General features: G+C 43.7%; 2 protein-coding genes and 1 non-coding gene across 3 annotated transcripts; 1 reads left to right on the forward strand and 2 right to left on the reverse strand.

The window, feature by feature from the left end:
* The first annotated feature begins 820 nt into the window (after positions 1–820).
* TRNAG-GCC lies at positions 821–891 on the forward strand. The gene has a single exon. It is a non-coding gene; the product is annotated as a tRNA-Gly (tRNA).
* Positions 892–1251: 360 nt separating this feature from the next.
* LOC123441475 (probable choline kinase 2) lies at positions 1252–3256 on the reverse strand (the record flags this gene model as incomplete). The annotated part of the gene is made up of 7 exons (XM_045117897.1): positions 1252–1519; positions 1614–1714; positions 1830–1877; positions 1987–2104; positions 2370–2565; positions 2660–2781; positions 2891–3256. Coding segments are annotated over 7 exons (1065 nt in total), but the record flags the coding sequence as incomplete, so codon positions are not given.
* A 629-nt stretch (positions 3257–3885) lies between these two features.
* LOC123442955 lies at positions 3886–5545 on the reverse strand. Its single transcript, XM_045119148.1, has 2 exons — positions 5263–5545; positions 3886–4428 (listed from the first exon to the last, which is right to left on the reverse strand). The coding sequence occupies exons 1-2, from the start codon at positions 5266–5268 to the stop codon at positions 4183–4185; spliced, it is 252 nt and encodes an 83-aa protein (XP_044975083.1). The 5' UTR covers positions 5269–5545; the 3' UTR covers positions 3886–4182.
* Positions 5546–13361: the final 7816 nt, after the last annotated feature.

The raw sequence follows: 13361 nt of genomic DNA on the forward strand, positions 1-13361 counted from the left end.
CAGAAGATTTTTCCCTCGTTTACAGCTTGAGGACAAGTTGTGTCTTCTTCAGGGGGTATTGTCAGGATGCAGAGTTTCCTCTGATCTGGTGCCTTCGTCTCCTACCCAACGGACTTAGTTCATGCAATACAGTACCTGCCACGAGTCATTGATCTTCCATCTGACGGCTGATGAGCCTCGTCTAGCTTTTACAGCATGAGCATGTGCTCCTCTGCTTTTTGCTTCTCCTTTTCAGCTATGGCTTTATAAGCCCTGCCCAACCCCTTCGATGGAGGCGTGTAATTGAGATTTGGGTTCCTACCCTAGCCGCCGGTGGCATGCTACAACACTTTTCTTTTTGCTAATATAAACCCTAGCTCCAAACTCCCTCAATTCGTTACTGTTTTGTTATGATCAGTCTCGTGTTTTTGTTCAAAATACTCGGGGTCCTCACAGCGTCCACACCCACGGTGGACACCTTGATGTTCTGGACGCACCTCCACAGGCCGTGTCGCACCCAGATCATGAGGAAGATGCCCACCATGTGCGTGCTCACGATCCTCACGAACGGCGACCTGCCCCCGCCCTTCTTCTCGCCTCCACCCGTAGCCTCGCCGTCGAGGTCGAGGTCTTGGGTACCATGGCCGGACCGTCGGCGAAGGCGACCATGGACTTTGTGAACGACCTGTGCGCGCCGAACAACGACAAGGACGCGGCGGGCATCTAGTCCAACGGCTGCTCCACGCGAGCTCGACCCTATCCGTCTTGCTCTTGAATGACCTGTGCACACGAACATGATTCGAACATGATTTCTCTCAACAATTTGTCATCACCCAAAGCAGCACCAGTGGTCTAGTGGTAGAATAGTACCCTGCCACGGTACAGACCCGGGTTCGATTCCCGGCTGGTGCATTTTTTACTCCTCTGTTTTTTCTATGTTCGTGTGCTTCAACAGCTTCCGCCTTAACATGGCCGGCATCCGCCTGGTACATTATAAGCTCCTTCAGTTCTATTAGATCGCCGGCGGGGGGAAAGCCAACGGTGAACCACACCGATTGAGCATTATCTTCCAGCAATCACGGCCAGCAAATGCGAGACGTCAGGAACAAGAACAGGCCAACCGTGAAGCAAATGCATCACGCACCACCGATGACAGTATGCAGCACGGCAAACACATACGTACATCCTTAGGACAATCTGGTCCTTGCATGGTTTCAGGGTTCACAACACAATATCTTCATGAGCAATCCAAGAGACATGAGCTATGTAACCTTGACACGGAAAGAAGCTTGTGTAAACCGTGGAATCGACTATTCTGTGCAGGATTAATTACAGAAGAACACAGTCAAAATTGACTGATAAACAAGATTCACAGGTCTCTTAACAGGCTACGATTCTAGAAGAAAAGAACATGCCATGCGCATGATCAGCTACTTGGATTGCAGGCTTGCAGTATTCTCGGCTTCGTGTCCCAGTACTGGTTGAACCGGTGCCTCGCGTACTCCTTGTACTCGAAGTCGATGTTCTTGTTCACATGCTCCTGCAGACGTAGAGCAGGAATAAGAAACCAATCAACTTTGATAGATTATTACCACTGACTGGATGAATGCCCGTTGCTTTGTTATGTAGCTTACCGAGACTATTCCCCAGAGACCCCAGAAGAGATGGCTTGAGAGACTGTATTTTGCAATCAGGCCAAGTAATGTTTCGACTTCTGCATCGGATGGTTCTTCACCTGACGAACGAAGGAAACATTTAGGACCACATATTAAAGTAGTGTTAGCATGCATTCTGAACTATCCATCACAATGTCAGCAGAGCGAGGTGTTGCCAAAAGGCTTCCCAATTACCTGAAGAACTAAGGTAAGCCTCAAGAAACCTCCACTGTTCATCCATGTCTGAAATTATGCAGGGGAATCAAATAAGCAGTCAACATGATTAAAAAAAAGTGTGATACACACAGCCACTAATATATAATTCTGTACATTTGGTTCTTAAAAAACTAACCAGGATACTTGGTGAAATCCATCACGTGCGGTGTATTGCTATGATAATCAGCAGCCATCTCACAGAAATGATTGGCAATGTCGAACGCAACAGGGTTAAAACTTGCGTACTCATAGTCCTGGAGGATAAAAGAGATCAATAAGAGTGCAATCAGGTAGAGGAAAATAAACGGGAAAACAAAATGTCCTTGTTCCTAGAACCACTAAAGCGGTATTATGTGCTCATATCAATAAGTAGTGGTAACTAGAAGTCGATAATTGAGAAAATATATATTATGTGTTCTTCTAAATATGCAACCAGGTGGTAGTTTATCTTTCAATAAGTATTCACAAATATTTATTGGTATCCATATAAACAAGATCAGGTCAGTAAGAATTACTTACAATCAAGGTCACTTGTCTGGTCTCTTCATATATCATGATGTTCCCATACTGCAAATCATTATGGCAAAACACTACTCTCTGATCGACCCCGGACAATGCATTCTCCAGCTCCGCAATCTCATCGCCGAGCGCCTCCAACCGGAATTGCCTAGCCTCCTCAGCCGAGCACCTGCTGCGAGCTTCCTCAAGCCACCGCCTGATTCATACAATGCCCTGTGGTTAGCTTCTCGTCGCAATCACGCGCATCTGCCACCACAGCATAGGGACGAATCGCAATTCACCAAGCATACCTCAGCCTCTGCCACAGTGAGATGTCCTTGGATCCAGGCATGTCGAGCTCGTGAAACTCCCGCAGCTTCCTGGCAATCAGGCTGGAAATCTCCGGGTCGCGCAGATCCGGCGCCGAGAGCGTCTGGGCAGACAACAACGCCAGCCACATCAGAAGGAGAAATGGCATTTACAGTAGGAGTAAGGGACAGCATTGCCAGTTTGCTAGATGGGTGATGGTGTCAAGCACGTACCCTGGCGTTGATGAACTCCTCGACGCGGCCCTGGGGGAAGCGGCCGAGGAGGCGGGGGCCCTGGCCGTGGCGGGACATGCACTCGAAGGTGCGGACTTCGTCGGCGCGGTCGAAGAAGACCTCGACGCCCTGGCCGTAGATGCGCACGAGCACCTTGCGCGGGTCGCCCTCGCCGCCGGGCCAGGTGATGCGGAAGACCTCGTTGGTGAGGGCGCCCTGAAGCTGCGACACGACGAGCGCGGCGGGGTCGACGTCGGCGCCCCAGAGCTCGCCGGCGAGGCGGTGCAGGATGCGGCGCGCCTCCGCCGGGATGCGGTCGATGCTGGAGGTCCGACGCAGCTCGGGCCCCGCGTCGGAGGCGGCGGCGGCCATTGGCGGCGGCGGCGGCGCGCGGTGGGGCAGGCGATCTGCGGGGGGGGGGGGGGGGGGGGGGGGGGGTGAGGGGGGCGTGGTGAGTCGTTTCCCGTTGAGTTCGCGAGAGCCGTTTGATGGGGGGCAGGGGAGGGGATTGGGGTGGTGGTGGGGTTTTGGGCGTTGGAATGGCCGCGGGATCGGATCGGATCGGAGTCGGGATTGTTGCTGGGGAAAAGCAGTGGCAGGAGAAGCTTCCAGGGAAAAACTTAATAATTGCGCGACGAGCCACGTCGGCTGCTACGTTGCGCGTTTAGTGGACACGTGGGAGTGAGGGAGATGCGAGTTTCACTTTGGACGTGTTTTGCTACTCATTATTTTTATCGTTTCGCATACTTGTTTAAGTTTAGTTAGACCTGGCTAACAAAAAATCAATATCTATATGTTGATCTGTTACCTGCATTTTCTTTAATCTACATGTATTGAAACGAAAGGCCGGTTGTTTGGTTGTGGCCTGATTTGAAGAAAACATAGGTCTGATTGTTTATTTACATCTAAGACAATAATGTGATAACCTCTTGCTCGATTTGATGAAGTTACGAGACGCACATAACTATAACAATAAGAACAAACTTAAGCACACATCAAAAACCTCAACACATAGTATAATACGTTTAATATAGTACGATAGGTTCGAAATGAAACTGCAACACATAATATGGTTTTAAGCCTACAACCTCACATAACTAGATATCATTTTTGCATGCTCATCACGAAGGTGTCGTCGTGCTTCTTGCATTTGGCGACCACCTTCATGCCGGCGTTGTTGAAGACAATCACCTTCATGGTGTTCAGGTGAGAAACTTGAAAGCCACATGTACCCGATCATAACCTGGTGAACAGCGACGGAGGTGGCCCAACCCTGATCAAGGGTGACCCCGTCATAGATCACCTTCATCATGACCCTCCATGAGCAGCCAGTGTTCGTGACTGAACTCTGTACTCACAGCGGGGAAGTGCTTCGTGAAGTCCACAGGCAAAGGCAGAGCCTCCAGCTCCGGAGCAAAGATCACCTTGCAGAAGTGGGTTGGTCCTGCATCCTCATGGTAGTGTCCGTAGTTCCTCCGCCTGGCGTTAGGATGATCCTGCATTGGCACGTCCACCAATGGTGGCACGACCTCCTTGCCCTTCTCCAATGGTGACATGAACATGCAATTCAAAGGTCAGCATTCATTCCTATCGGCCTAACGCTCCTATATTTAACCATACTTCTTACCCACCATCAAACTCAAACCTCTCTCATTTTCACCTCCTCTCTGTTTCACCACCTCCCCCTCACCATGAACTCCAACCCCAACCCTTTCCCATGGGGCATGGGATGGAGGGCATTCTTCCTCGGGTGCTCACTCAGTGACCGCGTGAAGTTCGAGGACACAATGGAAGTGCGGTCGAACTTCACCAGCATGGAAGAAGTGCACAAGGAGGCCGACGCTGTGGTGAAGAAGGCAACGACGAAAGAGTTGAAGATGATTCCTGACCCAACGAAGGGCACTATGTCAGTCAGGCTGACACCGGTGACGATCGACAGAGGGACAAGTGGGCCAAGTACATGGAGTACAAGCGTCCTAACGATCACCATGATGCGACGTACTGGACAACAAGGATTGTGGTGGATCCGACGGAGGATGAAGACGAGGTGCAGATGGTGTCTCGAGCGTCGATGGCAGGTCGTGCAAGACCCATCGTTCTTGATGGTGACGATGAGGAAGAAAAGAAGAAGCCTACGCCCCATCGCTGCTCGATGCGACTCGAGGGTCGCCGCGGCTAGACAAATAGCTTGTATCCCAATCCCCACCCCCGATGCAATCGACAAATTAGCCATAAACTCAAAATTCCGTTGGTGTTGAATCCAATCCCCCACCCTCGATGTGTTCAATCCCCTCCCTAAATATCCAATTGTGTGCTCCAATTAAATCTAGCCCGAGTCAACAAAGGTAATCTAGAGAGGGGAAATGACTTACCGTCATAGCCGATGCACTTCAGTGGAGGTCTACAGTCGCTGCGGTGGTTGTCGCCTTCTTGGATCGTCCAGTTTTCGTTCGGGTGGTCATTGCCATACGCGTGAGTCGGGAAGAGGAGAGAGAGCGGTGAGAAAGGTAGGTGAGGTAATTTATGATGTTACATTGGGAAACAATGCGACATCTCCACACTACATCCACGCGTGCAGCCGCGTGATACGTCTCCAAGGTATCTATAATTTTTGATTTTCCATGTTGTTATATTATCATTCTTGGATGTTTTATAATCATTTTATAACAACTTTATATCATTTTTTGTACTAACCTATTGACATAGTGCCAGTGCTAGTTGCTGTTTTTTGCTTCTTTTTTCCTTCGCAGAAAAAACAATATCAGACGAATTCCAAATGCCACAAAACTTTTTGGTGATTTTTTTGGACCAGAAGGAAACTTGAGGACAAAGAATGCTCACCAAGGGAGGCCCAGGCGGCCCACTAGGCGCCAGGGCGCGCCCTAGGCCCCTCACACGCCCTGGTGGGTAGTGGGGCCCTCGGGCACCTCCTCCACCACCTCTGAGCTTTATAAATACACCAATATTCTAGAAACCCTAGAAGAGAGGACGAAAAATCATTTTAGTCGCCTCAAGTTCCAGAAGCCACAAGATCCAATCTAGAGCCCGTTCCGAAAGGGAACACGGTTACAGAGGGCTACATCATCCTCATTGGCGCTCCTCTGATGATGTGTGAGTAGTTCATATCAGACCTACGGGTCCGTAGACAACAGCTAGATGGCTTTCTCTATCGTTTTGCTTCTCAATGCAATGGTCTCTTGGAGATCTATTTGATGTAACTCTATCTTTTGCAGTGTGTTTGTTGGAATCCGATGAACTGTGAGTTTATGATCAGATCTATGAAATTATATCCATGCTTGATTATTATAGCCTCATATTTCTTCTCTAATATTTTGGTTTTGTTTGGCCAACTTGATCTTTTTATCTTGCAATGGAAAGAGGTGCTTTGTGATGGGTTCGATCTTGCGGTGCTCAATCTCAGTGAAAGAAAGAGCATGACACGCATGTATCGTTGCTATTAATGATAAAATGATGGGTTTATTCCTACATGAATAGATCTTGTCTACATCATGTCATCGTTCTTAAAGCATTACTCCGTTTCTCCATGAACTTAATACACTAGATGCATGCTGGATAGCGGTAGATGTGTGGAGTAATAGTAGTAGAGGCAGGCAGAAGTCGGTCTACTTGTCTTGGATGTGATGCCTATATACATGATCATTGTCTTGGATATCTTTATAATTATTCGCTCTTCTATGAATTTCCCAACAGTAATTTATCTACCCACCGTTTTCTATTTTCTCGAGAGAAGCCACTAGTGAAACCTACGGCACCCGGGTCTATTTTACATCATCTATTTGCAAGATCTATTTTTCTATTCGCGTTTCCATTTTATTTTCTCTTTTATTTTCAGATATATATTATCATAAACCCAAAAATACCTTGTTGTGTTTTATTTACCATCACTTTATTTGCATCTATCGATATTTTCTTTTACCGTTTTATTTTACCCATGAGGGATTGACAACCCCTACACGCCTTGGGTTGCAAGGATTTCTCGTTTGTGTGCAGGCACCGATTACATAGTCTTGTAGATCTTCCTACTTGACTGATGCCTTGGTTTCATAAGTGAGGGAAATACTTGCCGTCGATGTGCTACATCACCTTAAACCCTGGAGGGAAACCAACACAATCAGCGAGGAGTCAAGATTTATGGCGCCGTTGCCGGGGAAGATCAAGTCAAGATCTATCAGGTTCCCACACATAAACTCTCATCTCCTTGCAATTATATTATTTTCCATGTGCCTATCGTTGTCCTCTCCCCCACTTCACAAAATTTGCCTTATTTCCGTTCACTGTTGTCTTGCCGGAACTCTTGTTTGCATGGTCATTATGTCTTGCATTACTACTCCTCCTTTGTCACCAGCTTTTGAAGTCTTGTACTTCAAACAGAGACAATGAGAAATTTGAAAGATGTTTGGTATAGGTTGATGGAATCTTATCGTGTTTGTAATTTAAAAAGATATGCAAAGATTTTGCTCTGCAATTTTTATATAAGGTTAACCATGCATCAGACACAACTTCTAGATTTTGCCGCTAAAGAAAATTTTGTTGAGATTGATGCTAATGCTATTTACGAAATAATAGAGGGAATATTAGGGGTTCTACCACTCAAAAGGGGATTTAACTTTACACAATAAGGAGTTCAAATATTAGACAAATTGAGTGAACTACAAAACTTTTTTTGTTGAATTGCAAAAATCTTATGAACCTCTTAAACATATGAGTGGAAACCTCAATCGCATGAACACTTTGATTATATTGTGTAATAAGCGGTTGGATATTTTGGATCTTAAGATGGTCGCTCTTCCTGAGAATATTGGAAAATGTAAAGAGCCACCTGGGTTTGATAAAGCTCTTACAAATATAGCAAAAAATAAATATGACAACACTTGAATATATGCTTTATGCCTAGCTAGGGGCGTAAAACGATAGAGCTTGTTGGGAGGCAACCCAACGAATAAAATTTATTTTTCACTTTTTCTTTCTGTTCTTGAGTGTTTGCACAATTATGCTACTGGTATGATTGTGTTTTTCATGTTTTGATTAGTTTTTGTGCCAAGTAAATCCTTTAGGATCATGTTGGGTGATAGTTGCTTTGATCTTGTTGGAAAACAGAAACTTTTGCGTCTAGTATCAGAAATTCTAAAAATCACAGAAGTGATGAAAGTGTATAAATTTATTAGAAAATATTTATATACAAATTAACTATGATGTCCTAATTGTTCAGAATTTTTGAAGTTACAGAAGTAGGAGTAAAATTCAAGTCTTTACATTATTTAGTTTTTGTCAGATTCTGTTTTCTTTGCATTGTGTGCTTATTTTGATGATTCTATGGTTTGTATGACGGGGGGTATAAACCATGATAAATTTAGAATACAGTAGGAATAATGCAAAAACAAAATTGGAATGTGTGTTCAATAGTACCTAAAGTAAAGTTTGGTTTTCTTATACTAACGGATCTCACGAAAGTTTTGTCGAGTTTTATGTGATTGAAGTTTTCAAGTTTTGGGTGAGATTTCGATGGATGAAAGAATAAGGAGTGATAAAATCCTAAGCTTGGGGATGGCCCATGGCATCCCAAGAAAATATCCAAAGAGTACCAAGAACCTAAGCTTGGGTATGCCTTCCGACATCCCCTCTTTCTTCTAACAACCAGCAGTAATTTTACTTGGAGCTATATTTTATTCATCACATATCATGGGTTTTGCTTAAAGCGTCTTGTATTATATGAGTCTTTGCTTGCTTTGTTGGTTAGTTTGTCATAATGAACCTTGTTGGACACACCTATTTGAGGGAGCCAAATTATGCTATGATTTGTTAGAATCGCTCTTTATGCTTCACTTTAATTTTTTAGAGCCATGGAATTGCTCTAGTGCTTCACTTATATCTTTTTGAGCATGGCAGTGCTGTTATTTTGAAGAAATTTGCTATCATGCTTCACTTAGATTATTTTGAGAGTTAGTAGAAATTTTGAAGAAATCATCTCTTGGTTCACTAATATTATCTTGAGAGTTGCAAATATTAAAGGAACTTGTGCTCTCGTTCTTCACTTATATTTGTTTGAGAGCTTGTTATTTGCAATGGCAATTTGCTTTAAATGAAATTAGTCCCAAAGTGATAGATATCCAGGGGAGATATAATAAAAACTTTCATGAAGATCATTGGATGTTAAACTTGATTCTTTGCAATAGTTTTGTGATATGAAGATAGTGATATGTGAGCTATGTTGATGAGTAATTATGCCTTAGTAAGAATATTAGTGTTAAGATTTGTGATTCCCTATGCACATACATGAAATCAATAATTATTCTATGAAATTACATCCTACTTGTGTTCCATTATTCGGTGTTAGTTATGTTTAATGTTCGCTTATGATGGTTTTCATTCCTTGGTTGGGTGCTTCTTAATCAATTTGCTAGCCTTTACTTGTACTAAGCGGGAATACTGCTTGTGCATCCAAATCCTAAACTCAAAGTAGTGCCAAATGAGTCCATCATACCTACCTATATGTGGTATTTCAACATCGTTCTAAGTAAATTTGCAAGTGCCAACTCTAATGTTCAAAATAAATTTCTATTTTGTGTGCCCGTACCGCTCATGAAGCGACGAGGGATGGCCGATATCTTCCATGTTAAATAGGTTATTCTCAAGATGAGTGTTTATTCACTTGCCATTGCACTAGAGTATGGCGGTAATAGGGATGCCCAGTCCCGAAATGCAAAGAAAATTTATTTTATATTGTTAAATAATAAATTCCTTGGAAAGTATTGGTATGGACGGTACCCGTGAATGCGGCTAGCCGTGGAATGTGAAAGAATGATGGAAAAAAGAACGAATTTTATTTTCAGTTTGAGAACCGCCTATGATTTGTTTAGCATGGAAGATATTGTGAACTCTTAGTCATTTTCGTTGACACGAAAATCATACCACCCAAAAAATGTATATCTAATTTTTTTTCTTTGAGCTCTGGCGCCTCTACGAATCTCTGCTTCCCTCTGCGAAGGGCCTGTGTATTTACTTCATGCAACTTTTTATTTTGAATTTGAGTCTTCATCTTCTTTTATAAAGCACCAACTGAGGAACACTGTTATCATATTTGAGCATCGGATGTAGCTAATATTTGGATGTGTTGCATGAATGGATCAATGATGGAGCGTGATGGGTTAGGGATAGCGTTCTTTAGCGTTGATATTTTGAAAGACTTGGTTGCTTGTTGATATGCTTGAGTATTGAAGTTTTCATGTAAAATTATAGACTATTGCTTTGAATCGTCTACAAGTCCATATGTCCATGCTAAAAAGAAAAGAATATGATGAACATGTTAGGCAACATTCCACATCAAAAAATCTGTTTTTGTCATTTACCTATTCGAGGACGAGCACGAATTAAGCTTAGGGATGTTGTTTGTCTCCAACGTATCTATAATTTTTTATTGTTCCATGTTGTTATATTATCATTCTTCGATGTTTTATAACAACTTTATATCATTTTTTGGGGCTAACCTATTAACATAGTGCTGAGTGCCAGTTGTTGTTTTTCCTTGTCTTTTCCTTCGCAAAAAATCAATATCAGATGAAGTGCAAATGCTACGTAACTTTTTGGAGATTTTTTTGGACCAGAAGGAAACTTGAGGACCAAGGATGCTCACTAGGGGAGGCCCAGGCGGCCCACTAGGCACCAGGGCGCACCCAGGCCCCTGGCACGCCCTAGTGGGTAGTGGGGGCCTCGGGCACCTCCTCCACCTCCTTTGAGCTCTATAAATATCCCAATATTCTAGAACCCCTAGAAGAGAGGACGAAAAATCATTTCAGTCGCCGCAAGTTCCAGAAGCCACGAGATCCAATCTAGAGCCCGTTCCGGAAGGGAACACGATCACAGAGGGGTTCATCATCCTCATTGGTGCTCCTCCGATGATGTGTGAGTAGTTCATATCAGACCCACGGGTCCGTAGGCAGTAGCTAAATGGCTTTTATCTATCGTTTTGCTTCTCAATACAATGGTCTCTTGGAGATCTATTTGATGTAATTCTATCTTTTGTGGTATGTTTGTTGGGATCCGAGGAACTATGAGTTTATGATCAGATCTATGAAATTATATCCATGCTTGATTATTATAGCCTCGTATTTCTTCTCCGATATTTTGGTTTTGTTTGACCAACTTGATATTTTTATCTTGCAATGGGAAGAGGTGCTTTGTCCCCGGGTCTATTTTACATCATCTTGTCCCCGGGTCTATTTTACATCATCTATTTGCTAGATCTATTTTTCTATTTGCGTTTCCATTTTATTTTCTCTTTTATTTTCATATCTATATTATCAAAAACTCAAAAATACCTTGCTGGGTTTTATTTACCATCGCTTTATTTGCATCTATCAATCTATCATTTTACCATTTTATTTTACCGCAAGGGATTGACAACCCCTACACGCGTTGGGTTGCGAGGATTTATCATTTGTGTGTAGGTACGGCTTACATAGTCTTGTGGATCTTCCTACTGGATTGATACCTTGGTTTCATAACTCAGGGGAATACTTATCATCGATGTGCTACATCACCCTTTAACCTTGGAGGGAAACCAATGCAATCAGCAAGGAGGGAGTACATCTTTCAAAGATCACTCCCACCTCATCACTTGTCGCAACCTGGGAGGTTTCCTATTCTTCGTAGTTTAGTATTTTCAAAACGTTTTATCTCCTAAACCGTGAGTCCAAATCTCGAACCGTTTTCACCGTTGGATTTCTCGGTTGAGATCTTCAAAACTAGATACCATGTTGATAGGTTTTCACGAACTTTTTCACGAAAAAAAACGGACCAAAAATACCGTGCCTCTCGCGATAGAAAAAAAACAGAAAACGTGTGTTTTCCCTTTTCGAGAGGCATGGTCGTGCCTCTCGCAGAAACAAAACCGTGCCTCTCGCAAAAAAATGCACATGTTGCCTCTCGCGGAAACAAAACAATGCCTCTCGCAGAAAAGAAAACAGAAAACACTTTTTTTCCTTCGAGAGACACTCTCGCAAAGGCATATCGTGCCTCTCGCAAAAATAATAATCAGAAAAGACGTTTTTTTGTTTCCGAGAGGCACGGCTGTGCCTCTCGTGAAGGCAAAACAGTGCCTCTCGTGGAAGCAAAACCTTGCCTCTCATGAAGAAAAAGCAGAAAGCCCATTTTTTTCAAAAAAAAACATCATCAAAAAGCTAAGAAAAACCGGTGAAAACCCGAAACACCAATTTTTTTTGGAAGAAAACCAATCTAAAAAGGCGAAAACATGTGCGAAAAAACAAAGTCCAGAGAAAGCGTTGAGAGCACGACACGTGGTGGCGGCTCAGAACGCGTCAAGTGATGACGCGTGGGAGTGTTCGCTGGGAGGCTTCCGAATAAGCGCTCGCTAACTAGTTGCTCTCGTCAACCGGTAGATCTAGGTGTCGGTCCAGACCCACGCATTGTAGGCCGCTCTTAGCCCATCATGCTCGATCTCCCCACTGGGAAGAGACGACGGACCCCTAGTATCGTCCCTATATGTCCGGATTGTCCGGAAACCTTTATATCCATCTCAAATATGGGGAGGATATGAGGGCTCGCGGACGCGCCCGGTCAGTCCACCACATAGGACGTGATCCCATCCCGGATCATCTTTTTTTTTCCTTTATTCATTTTTTCTTTCTCTCTCTTCCTCTTCACCAATCACGTGTAAGTGACCAGATATATGAGGAAGAAAATGAAGAATGTGGCTGCACGAATGAACAAATAGGGGACATGTCCAGTCACTGATCGGACGAGTCCGTGCGCGTTTGAGGGACCGGATTTGCAAGTTCCGCATGTAGATGCTCTAAGCATGCCGGCAATTTTCCATTTTTCTTTAGCCTGGCAATTCTTTCTGCTGCATCATGGCAAACTCCTAAATCGCATGGCAATTTACTCTACGCATGTCAAATTCCTGATAATTCTGTTGGCTAGCATGACAAAGGAAATCAGCATAATTGCATGTCAAATATATTTGTTATACCATTACAATTCCCAAGTGTTCTCTGGGAGTGGTTTTTAGGGAACACTTTCTGATAACACCGTTTGCTCAAACTACAAGGCAGCATTATATAGTGAGGATTGAGAGTTCCTAATTTCCATTTTTTTTTCCTTTAAAGATAGTTCATGTTTAAAATTGTACTTTAAAAACAGGTTCGAAAGCACTCACGTCCACGATGCCTGAGGCCTTGTTTGGTTCATTAAAATTTAAGAGGGTTTGAAGGGGATTGAAAGGGATTAAATCCCCTACAAATCAAAATTCACCTTAATCCACTTCAATCCCTTTGTGAAAGGGATTAACCAAACAAGCCGTGAGAGAGGCCCTCGTCCCTCGTCTCTCTCAGGCTGGTTTTACAGCGCTCAGCATAGAAATTAGCAACCAAAGAACAAGGAAGAACCTAAACGCGATAAGAGCCGAGAAGATGAGGAGGGCTCAGTACCTTTACAT

This window comes from Hordeum vulgare, chromosome 3H (assembly GCF_904849725.1).
Source record: "Hordeum vulgare subsp. vulgare chromosome 3H, MorexV3_pseudomolecules_assembly, whole genome shotgun sequence".
NCBI lineage: Eukaryota > Viridiplantae > Streptophyta > Magnoliopsida > Poales > Poaceae > Hordeum > Hordeum vulgare.